Source organism: Channa argus, chromosome 19, assembly GCF_033026475.1.
Source record: "Channa argus isolate prfri chromosome 19, Channa argus male v1.0, whole genome shotgun sequence".
NCBI lineage: Eukaryota > Metazoa > Chordata > Actinopteri > Anabantiformes > Channidae > Channa > Channa argus.
The window spans coordinates 14221065-14244703 of NC_090215.1; the positions used below are offsets into that span (position 1 = coordinate 14221065).

The 23639-nt window shown below is 38.7% G+C and overlaps 1 protein-coding gene across 1 annotated transcript in view; it reads left to right on the forward strand.

Moving 5' to 3' along the window:
* The window catches only part of plxdc2b (plexin domain containing 2b), an 81775-nt gene that overhangs the window by 26489 nt on the left and 31647 nt on the right, over positions 1 to 23639 (forward strand). Inside the window, exons 2-4 of the mRNA XM_067485784.1 lie at positions 5684 to 5901; positions 17003 to 17149; positions 20006 to 20075. Of these exons, the coding sequence (XP_067341885.1) occupies positions 5684 to 5901; positions 17003 to 17149; positions 20006 to 20075 (435 nt within the window). The remainder of the gene's footprint in view (positions 1 to 5683; positions 5902 to 17002; positions 17150 to 20005; positions 20076 to 23639) is intronic.

The window sequence follows — 23639 nt, forward strand, 5'->3', positions numbered from 1 at the left end:
AAACGCAACCTAAATTCTTGCGGGAAAAAAAAAAAGTTTCCTGAGTACAAAAAAATAGAGGAAAATACAATGCAGAGGGTCTCCACGTGCTTCACTCTTTGGCCTCCCTTTTTGCCCTGGCATTATTAACATTAATAAGAGATTAAAAATGATGATCAATTTCCACCCCATAGTCAGGGGGTAGGTAAGCCTTGATGACAAAGGACAAGACTTTAAAACATAAAACAACCTTTCATTTCCCTTTTTTTTTTGTGGCTAAACCTGGAACCTATTATTGTAACCATGATGAAAAAGGCCCAAAACATGATAATGGCCTCCTGAGCTGACTAAGAGCTAACAACTAACAACTGATAACGGCTAATGATTGTTATTGAATGTTATAACGCTGATAGCATTTGCAGCAGGTGGACCTAATCAAAGTTCTTATAAAAACATTTGAGTGAACATGTTTCTGGAAAGCACAGACTCCTCTTTTGTGTTGGAAGCAAAAATTTTTTTAAAGTAAACCAATGATGAGATACCGTAAGTCAGATGATGTATGTTTATTATATTTTATTGTAATTTGGGTAAATTGACACCATTGACATCATTTTGGGTCCTTAAAACTGTAGGTTCTAATGCTTAAGCTTTGAAGAGAGCTTCATTATTTGCCGGTTCATCAAGTTCAGCAAAGTGATGGAGTGCATTTCCCGACAAATGAATCGTTACTAATGAAGCGAACATGACATGCTGAATGAAGGAAAAGACTTGAGCGATACTGCACTGCATTAATCACATTGTCTCTTTTTGAAAAATGTGCTGAGTTCTGTTCTGTCATCACACAAATGGTCTGAGCCATGAATGATTTTGTAAAGCAAAAATTAGACAAATTTCATGAAGATGGAGACTTCAGTACATCAACTTAATCAGTGTTTACCCCAGCAAGTTAATTCGCACACAGTAAGCACTGTTGCACCCTGTGAGAGACGATCCGTTTGGCAGGGGGTGTTGGTATACTGATAAAGCAGCTTTTAGTGGACACCCAGTGATAGAAACACTAAGAATGTGTAAAGGGACAGGACTTTTGCTTCCCTTTCCTGGTGAAAATATTGTACCCATGTACTCATAGTACAGTACATGTGTGCACAAACATGATGAAGTATTTCTCCTTTGCTTGTCATGTTTGTCAGTTTCTTGTCAGCAGCACTGAGTCAGGTGGGAACACAAGCGGGGGGAAGCAGAAAGTGAATGAGAGAAGGGGTGCAGACAGCCCTTTATACTGAGGTTTTATGGCCTCCTAAACATCCTTGAAAGGTTTTAGGTGGAACCAAATTACAGTCCCTCCAATGTTTGTGAATCAGGGGTGTTGACAGGCGTGAGCATAGCCAACAAGGCCGTTCGACAGAGTCAGGGTGAAGGTATGCGGGGTCTTTGAGAGGCACTGAAAGAAAAGAGGGTAAAGATTTCCTTTCACACAAAAGCCAAGAAACAATCTCACATTGAGGAGAAGCCCTGTCCTGTTTGGGGGGGGGGGTTATATTAGGTGTTCCTCAGAGGTTTGCCCTCAGTGACCTCCCAGATGTTTAACAAAAGACCCTGAGTTTTCTCTTGATAATAGGAAAATGTGCTGTCACTGAATCACAGAGGTGGTGCACACAAGAGAATTGCAGGTGCATGTGCTCCTTTTTAAAGGGTGACTCATCATAACACTGGAAAAAGACGATGCATTTATTAGAGGCAACTGTGTTGTGTTAATGGTGTATTTTAAAGGTTCCACTGTTTAACAAATATCCCTTAAAAGGTGAAAATAGATGTTTATTTGGTAGTGGGACATTAAGTGTAGGTGCCTCTTGGAGTTCATAGCTGTGGTCAACAGGACGCTACTTTATTCACAGTCTCAGAAAGTATTAAATGTATACGAAAATTAGATGGTGGGTGAATAGCTGGCCAGGAGAACCACCGCTGCATTTGGCTGCAGGGCCCAAACAATAAGTGCAAGATGATGCCCATCGAAACATGTCTGGTTCATCTATGGGTAACCAAAAGCGATGTTTGACTGTTAACGGGTTTTACCGTTGTCATAATTTAAGGCAAAAGACAAATTAGCCTTCAAAACTATGGGATAACATTACATATTTGATTTATGAGACATCTGTTCAAATTGAATATTTTCAATGTGGAGGCACAACAGACCCTGCACTATACTCCAGCAGGGAATGTTTCTAAAATGCACTGTCCATCTGTTTGTTGACTTTGTTAAATATGTCTTCCTTGTAATGATAGGCTGTCAAAGCACAGAGAAAAGCTGTGTTCACGCTGCAAGCCTAAATTGCGATCATTTGGTCAGGTCCAATCTTTGTGACATGCACCTGGCTCTAGTGTTAACGGCCATGATGCCTTTAATTGCCTTGCATGTGCAAATTTAACTGTAAAGTCAGACGCATTCATACAAGAACAACAATAATAATCATCTGTGCCAGTTTGGCTTGAACGGAAGCTTTTGCATATTCATTCTCACACAACACATAAATGTGTTCACTGCACCAAAACGGACCCTAGACATAGCGAGCCACCACCACGAGATAAATCTCAAACAGAGCAGAAGATGAGGATAATGCAGAAAACTGAGATGACCAGCCAGCTGCAAACCAACAACCATAACAATGTAGCTCTGAATTAGAGAAAATTAGACGGATGGACAAAATAATCATTGTAAAAAACAGTTTAGGAAGGATCAAAATCTGAATGGCATTGCTTTTCATGACCTTTTTCTTTGAAATGTAAAGTCTAGTTGTGAGGCAGGACAAGCATATTTGAATAGCACCTATTAATAAGAATGAATTTCGAAGTTGTTTACATATGACAAAGTGTTAAGCCAACATATTTCAAATGTACAACAAAGCAGAAAAGATTAAACACGTTTCAATGCTAATTTGAATAAAACAGAGTAAAGAGGAAAATTAAGATAAGACAGTAGTAAAAAGTTTTGACTTTAAAAAAACTGAAAGATGGACTGACCTCAAATTATTTCAATAAATTTGTTCCAAATATGTGGTGAATAAACGATAAGCATATTGTCTAAGCTGGGACCTTTACAGGGTCTATTGCAGTGGTCATGCCTAGTCAACATTTTTAGTCTTTTCATTGCTGACACTTTGATAATGTCTTAATGTGGACTTAAAAATATAGGTTTGTGTTCATAGCCACAACAAGATTTCTTGTTTAGTTTGTGGTCTTTAACATTAGGGCTGAAAATGAGCTCCAACTTTAAAATCATCTTCCTTGGCTCCACAAAAAATTAGCTACAAAATGTAAAGTATTCCTCCCAGTCCCCTTCTGTCCTGTGCTTACTGTCTTCCAGTGTACATCAACACACATGTGTGAGCAGATTGGTCCTTTTTCTTCCTGCTTTGCAGATGCTCATTATAAGGTGAATCTGTCAGGTTCCACTCTGGATGAATTAACATCTTAAGCTACTCCGCTTTCTCTCTCCGCCTCTCTCCTCCCCTCTGAGAACCACTGGTTGGGGGCCCAAACAGAGGAGGAGAGAGGCGGAGGACAAGGAGAAGGAAATGTGAGCGTGAGAGAAAAGAGGCGGAAAGAAGTGGAAAATGCGCTCTGCTAGTAAACCCAGTGACCTCCGCCTCACAAAAATAAGCAACATCGACTAATAGAAGAAGAGTCAGCAGTGTTTTCTATCCTAAAGCCAAACAATTTGCATAGTTGCAAAAGCATTCAGGCACTTTGCAAACTTTGTGTTTGGGTGAATGCTATAAAAATTAAGTTTATTACTAATTGTCTTTAACCGCTTAATCCTATTAGGGTCATGGGGAGCAGGAGCTCATCCAAGCATGCTGAGCATTAGCCTGAAGGCAGGGAAACAAGTCTGCAGTCCATTGCAGGCCCTTCTCTAGCTTCTGTCATTCATTTCTCCAATACAGGCAGTTTAACCTCTGCTTGTTTACACTGGCTTCCTCAAATCACCTGGATTGCAGAAAACATGCACTGTTTGTCAAGTTTAAAGTTTATCAAGCATATTTTATTTGACCGGAAGGAAAAGTGAGATACAGGGATGATGACTTATAATGGCACTATCGTCATACACACTAGACGGACCTGTCTCTCTCCTTGTTTACGGTCTAGCTTTAAACTACTAATAAGTAAGGTAAGATGAAAATACTGAAAAGGAAAAACTAACAGCACAGTAAAATCCACAGAAACAATAAGGGATGTGACATCAATATCAGCGGCTTTCAGCTTGTCCCTTCAGGGGTCCCCACAATGGAACGTTGTCTGCACGTTGAGTTGGCATGAGTTTTTACTGAAACAAATGGTTTGGATTTACAACAAACTTAACTGAAACTGAGAAGTGCATAGTGGATTTTTCTTATAAACATACAAAAGTTATGTTTACATTCATAGTTAGTCACCAAATCTCACTGTGTTTTCATTGAGCTCTAACAAAATGCATTCCCTTGCTCATTTGTAAAGCCAAGTTTTAAACCCTGGACCGTTTACACCCATGTTTACAGGCTGACAGCCTTCTTTTTTTTATCTCTTTGTTGGCACATTGTTACATATCTTGATATGCCACCATCACCTGCTCAGCAGCGAAAGGGTGTGTGAAACAATCAGCAAGAACATACCTCACCCAGAAGCAGAAAAAACAAACACAACTGGGACACAGCTATATAAAGAACAAGCCAACACCTTTATATGATGGCAGCATAATCTGACGTTGTGGCCTTCTGTGCATGCTATAGCCTCATTTTTCCATCCAAAATAGAGCTTTTCAAAGAGCGGAAAACTTTAACACACCCTGGTTATTTAGCATAACCAGAGTATCACAGTATTGCAGTTGCACTTGTCCAATAAAGAGGTTTGAGTTTGACTTCCTTTAAAACCAGTACACTCGAAAATACATAAGGACTGTGTGGATACTGAATGAATGAAACACCAAAGAGTAAATAGGTGAAAGCAACTCTGCAACATCCATTGTGCGTTTGATTGCTGACGTAATTGTTTACCTGTAAAATATACAAACTGCATTGTTAAGGAGTGTGAATCTTTGGGCTGAACTGAACATAGTCCATTAAACAAGGAAAGTACTTCAACATTGCCTCTCCTAGAATCGAAAAGGTAAAGAATCGCAGAACATGTTTTTATTTGGCTTACAGTTCCTTATTCAGAATGATTGAACATTTTCTGTTATTCAGGTTAGTGTTTGTATTAGCACATTTCTCACCTGCCACCCGCATCTCATTTTAGACTGAGGCACAGGGACGAATGGGTACGACTGTGGCCCACTGGTTTGTGCGATGTCTGCTGAGTCGTTCCTAATGTGCATCTGTTTGAGGCAGGAAGAGATTCATTCCCAAAGTGAAATGAGAAAAGCCTGCAGACACGATGACTTATGAGGGAGCAACACACGATAAATGGCTCAAACAGTTTCTGCTTCTGTGATTTTCCTCATTGAAAGTAAAAATATTATTGTGCCATGTAATTATTTTGCTTTTACAACGCACAGATTCTCCAAACACAGAAACAAACTTTCTTTTTAGTTTGACTGACATCGAGCTGAATGGTTTGAAGCTAATATGGGTTAAAAATTATATTAGCGTGCTTTATTACTGCACCAATTAAAGTACATTTGTGTGACACTTTAAGGTGATTTGAGCTCATTTGCTTTTTTTTCTCTCCACAGGGGTCTCTTACTCATACGTGCAGGGGCAGACAGGAGGCGAGGACGCTGCAATGGATGTGAAGCTCTACAGTCACCGGTGGAGGAGATGGGTTCCCCCAAAACCTCGTAACATGGACAGTAACAGGGCCAGTCAGGAGCAAGGCCAGGAGCCGGAGGAGCCTGAGGCTTTTCCAGGCCTGTTGTCATCAGAGGAAGCCGACAACAGCTCACAAATAGAGGTAGGTGATGATCTGTCCAGAAGCTGACCAAATGATGAATGAAGAATAAATCAGTGCTGTCCCTTATGGGATAGAAACATGACAGATTTATGGACTGTAGAAGAAAAATTTCAATGACAAGCAGCAAAGTTTAGAATTGAAGCGGTGGGTCTGTAATTTTACATTACACCACAACTTAGAGGTGTTAAGCTAAAATACATTTTTATTTTAGTAAGGTTGAAATGGGACTAGGGGAGGCTATTTACTGTAAGTGTGTTGCTCCTTTACATGCTTAAATTAAATGTTCAAAGCTGCTATGTAACAAACTTGCTTGTGTTCTTTAATCGTCTCCTTTGCTGCACATTACAACTGGTAGTGTTCAGCCCTGTGTGTGTAGCTGTTCAAAAGACTGGAAATAGAATGTTTCTAATATGGCTGCTACATAATACTCATGTCCACGCCATTTGTTATCTTCTGTTATCTTAGCGTGTTAAATCAGGTTTTATGATTAGTGACCTTTCACAGCCTGATAAACAGTTAACAAAACTACAAAGGGTTTTGCCACTGGTCAAGAATGTTTTTTAAAAATGTTGCCCTATATGTTTTAAATCGTCAAAGTTTTGTACTGTGGCCTAATACTTCCTGTACAGTAAAGAATCCAGCTAATATACAGATAATGAATCGCTAAAGTCCTATGTTGAACCGCCCCTAAAAATACTCTCTGGTTAGTTGCCTGGAGCAGGTATAAATCTGTCTGGAAGAGTGGATGTTTGGTAATGAAACAAAGACTAGGACGGCCCTTTGAGGATTAATATTTTATATCAAATTAAGCTCAGCCCTTGTTCATCTACCTTCTATACGGGAGTGGATCCTCTTAAATCTGACCTCTGCGAGACCAAAACAGGAAATTAACCCAGCCTCCTGCAGTTTTGAGTGGTTGGTGAACCTGCAGGAGATTAATAGTGGGTTTGTCCTGTGTGTGTGTGTGTGTGTGTGTGCGTGTGTGTACATGCGTGTGTGTCTGTGTAAATGAAAGGGATTGCTGGTGCACAGAGGCGACAAGTTAGGTTGTAATGATGGCAACTGCCTGGGTTCAGACAGCTCGTTAAGTTTCCCTTTGGCTTCTAATCATCTCAGGTTCACAGCCCTACGTCTCTCAGTAAGAAGTGAGGGGAGCTTTGATCGTCAGCTGTGAACACACACACACACAAACACACACACGCACACACATATTTGTGTATGTACACACATTGTAAACACAGTCACAGTAACAAAAACCAACGTTCATACCACTTGGTGTCAGATCTACACACATTTGTGCTTAATTGCCTGTGTGTGTGTGTGCACACAGACACACAACTTCCCTCACTCCCCTATTGTTTTCATACTGTGGAGCTCATTTCTTGGTACCGAATGGAAAAACAGATCCACACCACAAACAGCCTGTCATTCCTCTAGTCATCATCCCAAAACACACACACACACACACACACACACACACACACACACACACACACACACACACACACACACACACACACACACACACACACACACACACACCTAAGCTGTCACCCACACTTTGTTGATATAAGAAAAGCTTCATATTCTGAGGTCAGAAACAGTAGACGCTGAGCTGAAATCCTCCACCCAACAGGATTTAAATCCTTTTTTGCTGTGAAGGAGCTTTAACTAAGGAGAGAAGACAAATTATGAGCTGTGCTCTTCAAATAAAAACGGCTCTTAAATAATTGTACAGAGCCAAATATCATTAAGATATCATAAACACATTCTAATTCTAATTTGTCATAATGTCTTTCTTGGCACAGCTGCTTCACTGTCTGCTCTACTTTGTGGTGAAATTTCCATCAAAACCATTGAGGATCTAAACCTTTAATTAAAACAAGGCATTTGGCTGAATTGCACTACTGTTTGTTGAAGTTATTTCCTGTGGAGAAAATTGTTTTCTCTCATCAGATGTTATTGTCTGTTGATAGAAAAAATGACACTAGACAGGCAGTGGCATAACAAAAACCCAAGGTAAATATTGATGTTTACGACCATGTTTAATTAAAGCTGCGCCAAAAAGATCTTGTTTGAAGGGAATAGTTGGACATTCTGGTAAATACAATTACTGTACATGCAGAGAGCTGGTGAGAAGATTAAAATTGTTCTCCTGTCTGCGCATTAAATTATTTTTCCTTTGTTTAATCTATAAAAAAAAACTGTGTGAATTTAAAGTTAACAGAAGCTGTTTTCTTCTGTTTTATTATTTATTTGTTAAGATCAGGGTGAAGGCTGGAAACGGATGAACAGCTGGTTTGCCAAAGATGACAAAATCATGTACAAGCTCACTGAAAAACACTAGTTTGTCTTTGTTTACTCCCCTCGAGTCCAGCTTCACTTTTGTTAAATTGTGCAGATTTTTTCTGCTTATACTTGGCTTATACTTCTGTGTTCTGCAGGTTACATGTTTTTGTTTTTTTCTATAAGCTGTTCACACTCCAAATGTTGTTTTGTTTTAGAAATAAAGTTGTATAGTGATGATGATTTTATCATTATAGAACAGCTCAACAATATAAGAAAATAATTTTCACTTTTTATTCACACAAAACAGCATAAAATGTGAAACTTTCAGTGAAACTCTGTATCACTCACTTGAAATATTAATAACCTTGAGACATGTCTTTCGCATGGTTCCGCATATTGTGTAAAAGCTTTAAATCAGCAAACTTTCTCAGAATCTATACAGTAGGTATAGAAACATTTTTGCCCTGGCCTCATGGTAGTCTCCCTGACTAGTTCCCTCCTCGGTCGGCCATCCAGTTTGGAGGGATGGCCTGACCCGGGCAGAGTCATTGTATTACCAACCACCTTCCACTTCTCAATTATAGGCCTAACTATGCCCTTAGCAATAGACAAATGCTGTGAATGGGGGGGTTGGTATCCTTTTCCAAAGGTTCCAAAGTTATCCCACTTTTCTTTTATTACATAATTTTCGGAGCTCATGGTATTTTTGTCTTACACTTGTAGCACTGGTAAGCTGCCTGTAGTAAATTGAGCTGGATAAACTCAAATGTTTGTAGCCTGCTGGCCCAAAATTCTGTCGTATTTTATTAATGTACCATATGTACGCTGCAACACTAAACAGTGTTAAAAGAATTTGTCTTCCCATTCCCATTCGTAGCCATATGTCTTCACTGCTCACACTGTTCAGTACTTTCTTACTTCCTGTAAGTAATGTATTTCCCAAAAATATTAAAGTAATGCAGCATATGGTAACAGCTATGTGTTGTGGATTAAGAAAAGCACAACAATGTGCAGGGGATACATTTTTACCAAAGTAAAGTTGACTCAAATCATCTTAATTACATTAAATCAGGTTTCTACTCTTACAGAACTGAAGAAATCTCTCCTTTTTCAGTGGCTTTGTATTTGCAGACAGGCTGTGTTGTGTTAGTTTCCAACATTAGATTAATCTCACCTTGACTTACAGGTTCATAACCGTTGTCTCAACAACAGACTGTCTGACGCCCTAAATGACTGTGACTCACTGTATCAGCTCTCCACATCATTAAACCTAGTTCTCTCGGCTCTCAGCTGGAGGTGTTTTTAGGTTGCTGTAAAGGTAAAATGATGTTATAACATACTGTGTCAATCCAGGTTTTATCTGTTTTTGTCGTATTCAGTAATGGCTTGTGGCTGTTAATTTTTTCTGTTCTGTCAGGTTTGTTTGCATAAGAAGGAGGAGCTATACTTCAAATGTTTTCTTTTGTTATATAAAGCTGTTCAAATGCATTTAGTTAGTTGTATAATGAATTAACTTTACACACTTTGCACAAAGCTACACTGTAGGTAGGGTGTGAAAGGTCTCTGCACAGGACAGTCCTGATGCTACAGTAGCACCTCATATGGACTCATATCGACAGCCATGGAAAGACTGTGAGGAAAATTGCTCATGGGCAGCAAGGAGAACCCCCACAGTCCTTACAATATTCAGTAGGACCCTCAGACTTGGAAGACAAAATGGAAAATGTCTGTTTTTGGTTGACTCATTTGGTCATTTTGTAATGGTTTTTGAACCATAGGCTACATTCAGTAGGTCTGTGTAGTAATTTAACAAGGGAATTACTGAGAATTGACTGAAGTTTTGTTAAGACTTCAGACTCACAAAGCTGTGATGTTGTTGACCAGCAATTTAATGAACATATCAACAATCTTTTTTAATGGTTTGTTCATATTACAAAGGAATTCAACAAGAATGTGTTAATGTGCTATGATTCTTAATTGTTAATCAATATTTAAAAAACACAAATTCTCATTTGCACTGTGGTATAGTGGTTTGAAACACGGAGTGTGCAGGCAGATATGCAGGAGTCTGAATTGGCTGTGTTTTTGAATGTGAGTGTGAATGTTTGTGTTTCAGTCCTGACCTTTGCAAGGTATAATCCGCCTTTTGCCCTGTGTCTGCTGGGATCGGCTCCAGCGCCCCATTGAACTTCAAGGATATGCCAGTACAGCTAATGGATGGATGAATGGATTTTTTTGGAAGTTTGCTTAATTTAATAAGCATTAAACCACCATTCTCAGAAGAGCGTTAAGTGGATGTAAAGGGGTGTAAATCCATGTGAAAATCTTAAGCTATATTCTCAAGTGTCTTCACTGATAAGTGTTGTGCCTGTAGTAAATGTATGGAGGACTACAGATTTTTAATTTGATATTGGGCCTTTATTAGACAGCTAACAAAATGGGGAAAATAAAAGAGGTGAACTTGTGATAGAATCTAGTAACTAAAAGATTGCTGGCTCAGGTTCTAGACAGTGGCAGTGTGGTTAGCATTCTTACCTCACAGCAAGAAGGGCCTGGGTTCAATTCCCAGTCCGGACAGGGCCTGTCTGTGTGCAGTTTGCACACAGACAGTGTTTGCATAGGTTTCTCCCTGTGTTTGCATAGGTTTGCTCTTGGTGATTTGGTTTCACCTACCGCTAAAGACATATCAGTGGCAGCGGCTCAGGACTAACCCTCCATCTGATGCAATTTTGTTGTACATCTTGTATGTATGACAATTAAAGCACTTTACGTTAAGAACAGCAGGATTAAAATCATGGTGATAAAGCAATGGAATGTAAAAGAGGGGTTACCTGAATAAGAAAATGTTCGTCCAAGCCCCCATCTTTTCTACTGTACTTTTAAGCATCTCTCCCACATTTGATAAAACCTTTTTCTGCACAGTTGGACTGCATCACTATTAAGTTGCAACAAATGCTGAAGCTCTGAATTAATTTAGGTAAAACTATGCTGGCACAGCTGAGGTTTGAATGCAGAGGAAGAAAAATGCAGAAAGAAAAAGTTGAACTTGGCTCAGCTTTTGCAACAACAGATTGCATCAGCCAGTCCAACACATTTAAGCCCATATTCCTGGTGCATGACTTAGTACTACAGTTTATCTCATGGATGAATTCTGTAAAGTGCCCTGAGATGACTTTGTTGTGAATTGGCACTATATAAATAAAGTTGAATTGAATTGAATTGAATGAAATGACTTCTAGAGCTGTACGATCCATGTAGTATCACACACTTCTGTTCAGTTATTTTCTGATAACCCTTAGAAATTATTGCTGTATTACTTGTAATTTACTTTTGGCATCAAAATGTGCTCAAGTCGGAGAAATAACCTGTATGCCAATTGAGCCATTGTGAGGTCAGGACCAGAATCTTACATCTGTCAGGGTAGCATTTTAGATCCTGCCTTTATGAAGAACATAAACAAACCAATCAAATACAGTATGTATAGAGTACATGTCAGCCAGTTGAATGATAAATTGACCTATCAAGCCATTGTGCAGCAACACAAGTGAAGCCAGGAGAAACAAAACTCCTCATGATCTCTCTAAAATTGTATGTGCTGTGCATTTGATGACTGCAAGCTGCTCAGCTTGCTAATTTTCATGACTTCACCTGATTCTCAGTGCTACTTTTACTCTTTCCACGTACCATATTCGAAACCTGCAGTGAATGCAAATGAGTTTTTTTTCCCCCAATTGTTTGTTTTGTGTCTCAGTTTGTTAAGTTAAAAGATTCCCAGAGGGCAATGTGTTTGGAGGGAGAGGTTTACTGCCTTTATGTTGCTCACTGTTTAAAACTCTGTACTGTTATATCATCTCTGGCAGCTGGTATTGAGTTGAGATGCTCTTCAGATGAACCCAGAGTTGTTTGAATTTCACTCTGTGTCCAGCCTGCTGTAGTCTTTAACATTTAGACTGAACACTGTCTTCTTCTGTTACAGTTGTAGACTTTTTTCAGTGGTTTGGCCCACGTGTTGGTTTACAGCGATTTCTTCTGATGGACAGTATTGCAAATAGTTTGTGTACCTCTACATCCCTGAAACATCACTTTAATGTACAACCACATTCTGTCTGAACCCAGCAGACAGCTTGAATTAAACATCAGGTGCAAAGATTCACTTCAGCTCATTTTTTTTTTTTTTTTTTTTTATTTCCATATTTACATTGTCTTTTAAACATTTCCACACATGCTCGTGTTTATTTGTGTAGCTGAAATACTTTCCATATATCAAAATATGATACAAAGCCATTCACTGTTTTTGGTGCATTTTAATTTCCATTAGTAATAATAAGACAAAAAACAGGATTCAAATCTAAAATCAATCACAAATGTTTTGTAAATTATTCTGTGACAGTTTTTGGTGCTGGCAGTGAAGCCATGATCCTAATCAATTTTATATTGCCTTTCTCAAACTGCAATGCTGTTATCTTTTTATTTGAGTCTGTTCATGTCGACCAAATTTTGAACTGGCTCTAGTTATCCACAGATTTTAGGATCTGCTCTCCTTTTTTGGAAATAAATGTAAGTACTTCCGTTTCCGATTGAGTCCTCATAATACATCCTTTCTAGTTCAAACTAAGACATTTAAAACAAATATTCAGAGATAGTCTGAGATGCAGCACAGGTCAAGATGAGGTTACACATTTTTGTGTTCCACCACGCTGACACAACTGGCACAATGAATAATTGATTATCAGCTGATAAAGAGATGAACACATGAGCAGCTGCATCCTTAAATGCTTTTTCAAACAATCCCATCAAATTGTGTACTCTGCCGCGTGTCTGTTTGCCCTGTCTTATGCGAAGGCTGTCAGACAAGCAGCTCAATCAAAGTGGACCAATTGTTTGTGAATACGCATTTGGAGTTGAGGGGATTCCAGTACTTTTGAATCACTACGACTCCAGATACAGTTTTATGAGTGTGAAGTAATAAAGTCCTTTATTCAGAAGTGAAAACATGTTGGCACAAAATATTCAGGTCATAGTGTAATGAAATATTGATGTTAGTGGGCAGCCCAAGTAAATGCTTTAAACAAAGATAGGAATGAATCCGGGATGGATTCTGTACATGGAATATTTGACACAGTCAGGAGTCTGTGTTTCTGAGCCACAAAATAGTCGAATTCTAAACAATGGTTTTGGTTCTTTTTTTTTTTTTTTTTGAGTATTTGAGTTTCATTTGCATGGATTCAAGATATATAGTAAATGGAAAAACAAGGTTACATTTCCCCCCGTCACTCATTCATCTGTATTTTCTGTTAGCCTCCTTTGAGCGTGTCAGTAGCCTATAATATGACGGTAGAAGCACTTGTTGAAAGAGGGGCCTTTGGGGCTAAAGCCACCAAAATGGCCATAAGTGTACCATCTATACAGAGGCAAACTAGGGAAAAGCTTACGCCGACTTTGTTTCAAAACTGAGGCAGCATTGCCCCGTTAACTCATTAACGATCTCTACTCTCATTCATACATTCACTCTGCTGCTTGCAGCTTACTGTCTGCAGCCTGACGCACATGCGCAGTTGGAGAAAGCCGATAAGTAATCCCTTGGCAGACTAATCGGCATTCTCCAAAGTAAATCTACCTGGAGAAGGCAGGTTTCCCAAATCCCCGTAAACCTGGCACATAAGAAATCAGCCTTGCAGTGAAAGCCGGGCTGTAACCAATTTACGTAAGTCCATGTAAACGGTCTGTTTGTCTCTCTGTGTCATCCCTGAGATGAGCTGGTGACCTTGCCAAGGTGTACCCCACTTCTCGCTCAATGAAAGCTAGGATAGGTTCTAGCACCATGACCCTATGCAGGATAAGTGGTTATATACAGTGGATGGATGGATTGGTTTAGGGGGCCTCAATGGGCTTCTTTGCCAGAGTGTAGAATTACCACCGAAAAAGCAGATTGTAGTGTAAGTTTCCAGAATAGAGAAAAAAAGCTAGTTTTTGGGTAATAAAATTGTTGTTATTGTGGGTGTGTCTGCCAGTGGTTGAAATTAAGGTGCAAAATAAATTACAAGATAAGGACGACTGCCTTACCAACTACATTTAAAATACATTTCAGAAATGTATTCAAGCTATCAACTGTTCATAATTAGCACTTTACATTTACTTAAATGCCACATTTGATTTTCTAAAACATTTTTCTGTATCGCATTACTGGCTTAAAAAAGAGATTTACTGCTAATATGCTGTAGTACTTCCATCCAACCACAGGCCGTTTAAGTACTGAGGTCAGCACAGAGATGTATATCACAGCCATTTAGTCTTTAATAAATACGTTCAACATCGTCTGCACTGCTGTCTGCTGCTGATTCCTGTACAGAACATTTTACATATATAAAATGTCAGCGGTAATTTTACTGCTTCGTTCTTTTCCTGTAAGTGAAAAGGTCAGTTCATCATGCTGTTACTCTTTTTTTGCATTTTATATTGTTTTACCTTCTGTTATTTCCTAACTTGTTTTTCACAATGTGAATAGAAACGCTATGGTGACTGACACTTGTCAGTCACCGTAACGCTGATAAAGAGAGAGTTTCGAATGGAGATCTTTTTTTATGATAATTACATAGTCTATTTCACTGTATTAATTCAGCCTGACATTGCATTTAAAGAGCTAATTTCTATTCGGGAAGAGGTTAATTAGTTGCTTTTTGAAGAACAAAATTCTTTTCAGTAGCTCCAGTAACTTCCTCACCAAGTAGAAATACACATAGGATTGTTTGATCTCATCCATGGTTGTCATTATTTTCTGTCACTATTTAGCGTAGTAGTTGTTTAGTAGCCATTTAATGTTTTCAAGCTCTACGATTGTTTTCTATCCTTTTTAAATTGCCCATACAAACCTGCAGCCATCTATCCTAGAACCTACAGTTTTCACATCGTAGTTTCAACAAATACTAAATACCAGACTTACTTGGCAGATTTTTGGCACAATTTTCCCAGCACCTGATTTAAAGACCTCCTATCAAAATGTAATGTTTGTGTTTGTTTTACTGTTTCCTTGGCCATGCTCCTTGTACTCTTTTTGCTGTGCTCTTGAAAAGCCCTCACAGCTTCTTGCCCACCTACACCCAGCTGGGCACTGGCGCCCTGCCCATCTTCCCCTTCACTCCTCTCCTTGAGGGGAAGAACTGCCAGCTGGCCTCTCTCATCTCTGAGGAGCCTGTGTGCAGCGTTTGAATCACAGTAGAGGGTCAAAGAGGGCTCAGTTTGGGCACAAGCAACAAATTGTTGAGTTTAGGAGGGATTTAAAAAAACTTAATCAAGAAATCTTTGACATTTGTAATGCTACTGGAAAATAAATGATCATAAAGTCTAATTAAAATCTGCTGTTCTGTCTCTGATTATTTATTAATTCCTGTAATGCGAATTAATAACATGCAGGTTTTTTCTTTCTTATTTCTCGTGGCTCATGATGCACACAGTATATTTAAGCCATCCGCTCTCTCCCTACTTTTTAAGCTGCTCATAATCCAGTGTTCTGACAGGTTTTTGTGACAGCTGTATCACCAAAAACATCTTGTGCTGATTAGCAGGAAGCGCTGTAGCTTTGCACCAGTGTCTACTCCCTTTTCGAGTGCCCTTGTTTTCTATTCTGAACATAATGTGCTGACTAAGGCTGCCTGGAGGGGCCTTTTTTCCCTGACACAATTTGTCTACACTCCTAAGCTGTGATGAAAGGCTCCTGGCAATGTTTGTTTAAATCTACAAATTAATCATATGTAACACCACCTACATGGCTGAACTTCATTTGGAATTTTGATATTTATCAGTTCCTCAGAGGCTCCGCTAAGCCTGAAACATTATCTTTCTGTCTTATATCCCGGGCTGAATATTGAATAGGTATTAGATTATAACTCTCTGAGGGAAATATGAATCCTTGAAGCAAAACGAACTGAACAGAGGAGGATTGTGTTTTAATTAATGTTTGTCTCATGGCCTTTTGACAACCAGAGAGCAGTAGCTGAGAATAATACCACCCATATATCAAAGCATCCACAGAGCTCTGCGAGTTCCTTTTGCTAAGATCACAGTCAGCATAGTGTACACATCCCTCTCAGCAAAGCATTAACTTTTACAATGTTTTAGATAAAAGCCACAGCCGTGTGGTGTCTCATTAGACCCAGAGCGAAGGAGATGAGCAATAGAGGACCCACGACGAGGCATTCATTCTCATTCTCTACAGGAAATAATAAAAGCATGCAAACCTCTCCCACATGGCTTTTGAAAGTCCATGAATGTTTCGGTTATAAAAAGCAATCCTGACTTTGCAGTCTGTCTGGTTCGAGCTTTGTAACAGCGGAAGAAGTGGATTGGCTTCTTGTATTTTGTTCCTTTAGTTGATTAAAAAACACTTTGTGTTCTGATTGTGCTCTAATGAAAACCACAGAGCTGAATGAAAGAAAGAGAATGCGCACTCAGCGTACATAATGGAAATTATTGCTTTGTCATTTAATGGAATTTAGCAGCCAAATTGTTCCAAAGTAAATTAAAAATACTTTTATTGATTTTCAGTGCTGCACACATGAGTTTAGTTTTGGCTCAAAGCCGCTGAGTGGAACAATCAGCTGCATGATGGCTTTGTATAAATGTGCACTAATATATTTGACATTGTATACGATATAATAATAGCAGATAGCCCATCAGTGTAATTCACAGAGGAACATAGCAATATCTATTCTCTCCTTTAAGCTCTATTTTAGAAATTACTTTTGTTTGTTCTATGGCTCTTAAGCCTTTATGTTGAAATCAATCTGCAAACTTACTCACACAATGCTTTCTACAGGAGGACACACATCACAACTACTACACATCAAAAACATACGGCCCATCAGACCCGATGAGCAAGGGCCTGTGGGTAAATATAGACCAGATGGACAAGGAGAAAGTGAAGATCCACGGTATCCTGTCCAACACACACAGACAAGCAGCGGTAAGAGTCTTCCTCTAATATACCTTATGACCTTTAATACAAAGAGATGTTTTTCCCTACAAAAATGTTTATTTTACAAAATGTGCATTGTGTACACAAAATGTGTATTGTTTTTATCAAGGTTGAAATTTACATGTTGAGCCATGATAGGCACAAAAACATGCCAATATTCTAAACTCAGATTTAAGGTGGCCACAGAGAGCCTTTCTCTCTTCAGGGTTCTTTCATGAAACACATCCATCATCCTAAAGTACCTTTTTTTTTTTTAATAAGAGTGACCACTCACAAGTTTGTATAACTTAAATTATTAGTCACAGCAGCATAGTTGTAAAATAGACTTAGGATCCTCGTGAGGTTAGCCATATGATTGTATGTTACCACAGAGACACCAACACTTTGACATAACAACCATTGTTCATAGTGTATTGGTTTCTTCTGCCATCAAAAGCAAAAGATGAGGTTACAAAGAAGAGTTCCTTTAAGTGTTTAAACTGTTTAAAAGCTTCTCTGCAGTGAAAATTTAAAAGCTCCTCTCCCTGCACCTCAGCACAAGCAGGTGACCTATGTGAGATGCATACTGATGAAGTCACACAAGGCAGCAGGAGACTGACTGGAAAGACAGAGCAGCAGGGCAGTCACAGGCGTAAAAAAAAGAAAGAGAAAGCACCCAGAGTGAACAATAGCTGGAGAGGAGATAGAATAGAGTCCCACATTGTGCATTCTGCTCCTCTACCTTCAGTCATGTAATGATGGATTGAACCATACATTTTTAGTCACAGAACAGAACATCCTGGCTAACAGGCTTTTCTTTTGAATAGTATAGGAGGGGTGTAGAAGGTTTCTCTAAGTTTAGTGTAGTCTGAAAAAAATGTAATAAGTGAATTTTCTAATTCAATGACCAGCGAAGCAATTCAGTCAGAAGAGTAATGCCTGGATAATGTGATTGTGATTTTGTAGTGCAAAATGAAATGAAAACCCTCTGTGCTGAAATTCATACACTGTGTCAGCAGATTTTAACATTTTAAACAAATACTTTATTATGAGGCCAGGTAAAGTTCTGAGAACCTGCATAAAAGTCTGAGCGCTAGTAAAGGGTTAGAGAAAGCCTCCATGTTCCTTCCTTGCCCTGCTCCCTGCCAGCACGTTGGCTCATACACTGACAGAAGTTGGCCAATAAGATTGTAAAACAAGACACAGCTGCAGAGGTCAGCTCCATTACAGGCCTGTAGAAAAGCTAAAATCTGGATTGGTTATTTAGTCTGCAAGATTAACTGTGGTGCACCACAGGATTACACCCCTGGCATGATGTACATAAGCACTGCATATTTAGAGAGCGTTGTCCATCTCTCACATTTTCTGGCAGCAACTGTAGTGTGTTCAGTTCAGGAAAGAAATAATGAAAACATAAACCATCACTGTGGTAATAGACACAAGCTGTTTGTTGTTCTTTTGGTCATAGTAGTAATTTATTATAGTGCAGTTTCTTTCCAGCTCTTTTTATGATGTGTTAATTAAATCAACATATTTTTAAACTAAGTAGTGTAGAAACTGTTTCTACCAATATAAGAAAGAAAAACACAGAAAAAGTGCAACATAGCAAATCAGGAGGAGCATAGAAAAATGAACAAAGGAAAAACAGGAATACAGAAAGCAGAAACGATTTATATTAATGGTAAGTTAAACATCAAATAATTATGGTCAATATTGTTTCCTATTAGTCGAAGCTCACATAGTAAGTCATATGTATCAACATATCTCATAACTTTGTTTAAAATGCCTTTTCTGAAAGGTTTCCATGTAAAACCCATGGTACAGTAGTGAATAATTCTGTGAGGCTGTCATTACACTTTAAATACAAATATGTTACATGATGATTTTAAGTGGTAATAAGCTGCACGTACAGACCACCTATCTAGTTTTAAGGGGATTTTAGGTTTTTTGGCATAAATCAAAGCATTTTTTTGCCTATGTGATCAGTTTCACTTAGTAAATATCAGATTTTTGATGCCACAACTTTGACTGAAACAGTGGTAAGACTTGAATTATTGTGATAAAGATGCAAATATACTAGAAATAACACTTTATAAAGGTGTGATAAATTTGTACAGTTAAAATAAATGCTAAATAGAGGAACTGAAAATTTGAATATACACTGTTCCCCATAAAGTTGGAATAATTTTTTTTCAACATATTCCTAAGAGGTAAAAGATTTATATCAACTTTATGGGCGACAGTGTAGTATCACTTTAGTATGTCACCTTGATTGTAATTTCTTTTCTTTTCTTTTTCCTGCTTTGGTCCTATACAAGCTTCCGTAAAGTGATGTACAGTTCAAGTGTGTAGAAATAGCTTTTTACTGCTCAGTGTTTAAATAAGTTTTATTATTGGTTGCTTCCTTATTAGCAAACATGCATTTTATTTGTCGTATGATTCACTGTCAGAATACTTATTGAAAATGTTCTCTGCTAGTTTTATCGAAGGCCTTACAGTTCACTGTAAGACCTTCTGTAATTTCTTTAAACACTTAATACTTTCTTGTATTGCATTGACTCATACTGTGTGTTGTCACCACTATGTTCAAGTGACCTGTTTACTTAATGCCTGCATGCACAGTAAATCTTACGTGATAATAATACGTTTTAGATGACATTATTTAAAACCCAATCTTCATTCTTCTGCCCTGAAATCACTCTCAACTAGCTGAGCAGTTATACGCAGCACACCCTGTTTTCTTTCCCCATTTTCCCTCTGGTCTAAGTCCTCTTGTTGTTTTTAAGAAAAATACGGTTTCTTGTCTGATCCTGCTCTCCCCTCTGTCTTTCTGACCGGGTCATCTGTCTGTTTTTCCCCTCACAGAGAGTCAATCTGTCCTTCGATTTCCCTTTTTATGGACATTTCCTGCGTGAAATCACCGTAGCGACTGGTGGTAAGTGAACACTGTTCTAGGATTCCCTTGATAATAGTTACTAGTGTTATTATTGGATATACTCTTTAAGCTTGGCATATTAGACTCTGCACAGACAGTTTTTATTGCTATGGGGTTTAGGAGGGAATGTGGCAGCATTTACAGAGTGGTTCTGGAGTAGAAGAAGAAAAAGTGTGCACATGCTGTAAGTGTCTATGAATGTGTCTGTGGTACTCAACATACCTGTGAAAGCGTTGTGGCCAATGTACAAAGATCTTAGGTGTGAATACTGAAAAGAATGAGTATCTCTTTAGATATTGTTTCTGTGAAAACTTAACCAGAAGCTGCAGGATCGAAAAAAAAAAACTCACAGTGGCACAAACCACTGTCACCCACCAGCCAGCCAGATACAAGACCATTTACAGCTCTCACCTCTGTGGGGTTGTGTGCCAGACTGGGGTATTAAAGAAAACAAACCACTCCCAGCACTCTGCACCACACTCCAGCTCCACACCAGACTTAACTGGAAGAGAAACCAGACCAGTGGCTTTGAACTGGAAACAAGTGGTCTTGCGGCCCCCAGAGATCTGGGGGTATCAGGGGATGTGTATATGTGTGGGTTAGACATGTGACTCAGCAGACGTGTTTGCCAGAGTGTGCAAAGCAATTTTCCACTTGAGTCTTGACAGCGAAACCACAACCAACCATTATCACATCAAAGAATAAAGCCCCGCTCTTACCCAACTATTTCAGAGATGCTGCGCTGCATTCGACTGCCGCTGGAATAATAAAGAAATAATCTGTTGTGTCTCGTATTGTCATTATCATCACGGTTTCATTTTCCCACTTGATCTTCGACCACTGGAAATGTTGAGCTGGCTTTAGAAATGTTCTGGGTGATGGTGAGAAGGAACAGACAGGCACAGACACTAGCAAAGGAGAGATAATGTGAATTTGCATTCTTCCATAAAGATGGAGGAATGTGTTTGGGGACGACAGGGGAAACTGAGGAGGAGGAGCCGGCTATCTGCTTCTTGCAGGCCTCTGGGGCTTTGTCTCTGAGTCACCCTCCCAGCATTCGTTAATTTCAGGGCCGGTCCTCTCACGGCTGTACCATCTTCTCTGCCCGCTGTCATTTCTGTCACCTGGTCACTCTTTTCACTCCTGCAGATATCTGTCTTTTGCGCACTCAAACCAAAACTCTGGTGGAAAAGCTCTTTTCTTCAGAGTGTAAAGGAAGAACAGAGTTACAGACTATAAAATATATTTTTAGAGTTACAGTAATTTCACAAATGGTGCAACAGCCAGTCCTCAAGCACTGTGGGCAACAAGGTGGTGTTGGCTGTGATGTGTGACGTCTGATGACATTTTAATGGATTTAACATACTGTAAACCTACACAGTATCCAAGTAAATACACTTCGAAAACTCTCAATCCTAGAAAGACAACTTTTCTGTTATTGCGTTGAAATACTTGTGGTGATTGTTTTTACAAATAAATCAGCTCCTGACGTTTTTAAGTGCAATTAGCATCATGTAAAACTAAAACAAATACACGGCTACACAAATTCCAACATAACTGAGTCTTGAAACTGTTGGATTTGTGTGATTGTTTTGTGCACATATAAAATCCTGTGTACTGTACAGAAAGTTTCTCTTATTACTACCCTCTGGTATGTATCCATCGTTTGAGTAATTGATTAGCTCATTGATAATTGAAATAATTGTCTAGTGAAGGTAAATGTCCACGGAAATATCCTGGAGGTCAAAATATGATGTTTTTAGTGCTGCTTTCCTGTATTTCTACACAAATGCAACATACTTTTACAGTTTCTATTGTTTTATAGATTCAATTATTAATGTAATAATCTGTCAACAGATTGATTGGTAATAAAATTCCTTAGCTTACACATTGGTATTATTACAATTGATACTGCACCCGACATCATTAATATTTATATATAGCAAATTAGCAAAATTTGTTAATGTTTTTAAGTGATGAAGTGAAGTACAAAACAAGCCAAAAAAGCCGAGTAACTGAGAAATCACAATCAATGCATCAGTAATTATAAACACCCCTTTACATACTTTAACAGCTCATAACAGTTTGTGAGAATAAATTTAAAATGTCAAAGAGAACATGTCAGTGCTGTACAATAAGAGGGGCAACAAAAGGCTGGAAAAGTAATTTCCACAAATCCAAAACAAATGGGTTAACTCTGATCGTCAGCATGCTGCAGATCTTGTAGTAAAGTTTAGTTCATGTTGAGAAGAGTGTGGAGGACTCAGTAGAGACTGAGAATATCAATGATGATATGATCAGACTGCTGCCAGCAGTGTGGACAGATATCCAGCTGTGACATGCTGTTTTCTGGGCCAGCAAGTCACACTGTACTACTAGAATGCTAACATTATTTCACAGAATACACTTTTATCAAACAACGTATTGAAAATGTTTTCCCACATAATTTATGATCACAAGAATGAACATTAAGAATTAAAATAGCAAATAAAATGAGAAGGAAACTGGATCAGATAGTGTGACTGTGTCTGTAACCCACTTCCCAGAGATCCTCTGTAGAAATGATGTTTATTATTAGAGGAAGTTCTCAAGATTTTAATATTGGATAATTTTAACTGATTAAATGTAAATTTAAAAAAAAGAATGCAATGATTTGCATATCTCATCAACCTATATTTTATTCACACTAAAATATGAAAAACATATCAGATGTAGAAACTGAGAAATTTTATCATTTTATTGAAAATATTAGCTCATTTTGAATTTGATGGCAGCAACACATCTCAAAAAAGTTAAAAGAAAGGCAACAAAAGGCTGGAAAAGGAATTGCTTCAAATCAAAAACAAATACAGGAGCATTTGTAATATTACAGTAAAATCATCAGAAGATTTAGAGAATCAGGAGGAATCTCTGCGTGGCCGAAGGTCAAAATTGGATCCATGTGATCTTCGGCCCTCAGGCAGCACTGCATTAAAAACAGGCATGATTCTGTACTGGACATCACTGCAAGGGCTCAGGAACACTTCCAGAAATCACTGTCTGTGAACATAGTTTCCTGTGAAATCTACAAATGTAAAGCTGTAACATGCAAAGAAAACGCCACGTGTGAACCCGATGCAGAAATGCCTCCATGTTCTCAGGGCCAGAGCTCATTTAAAATGGTCTGAGGCAAAATGAAAAACTGTTCTGTGGTCAGATGAATTATAATTTGAAATACTTTTTGGAAACCATTTACACCCTGTTCTGTGGACTAAAGAGGAGAGGGACCATCCAGCTCGTTATCAGCGGACATTTCAAAAGCCCGCATCTCTCACGATATGGGGGTGTATTAGTGCCTATGGAGTGGGCAGCTTACACATCTCAGAAGGTGCCATCAGTGATGCAGAGTACATACTGTAGAGGTTTTAGAGCAACATATGCTCCCATCCAAACAACATCTCTTTCAGGGAAGACCTTGCAGATTTCAGGAAGACAATGCTGAACCACATACTGCATCCATCACAACAGTATGGCTTCACAGGAGAAGAGTCCAAGTGCTGAAATGGCCTGCCTGCAGTCCAGACC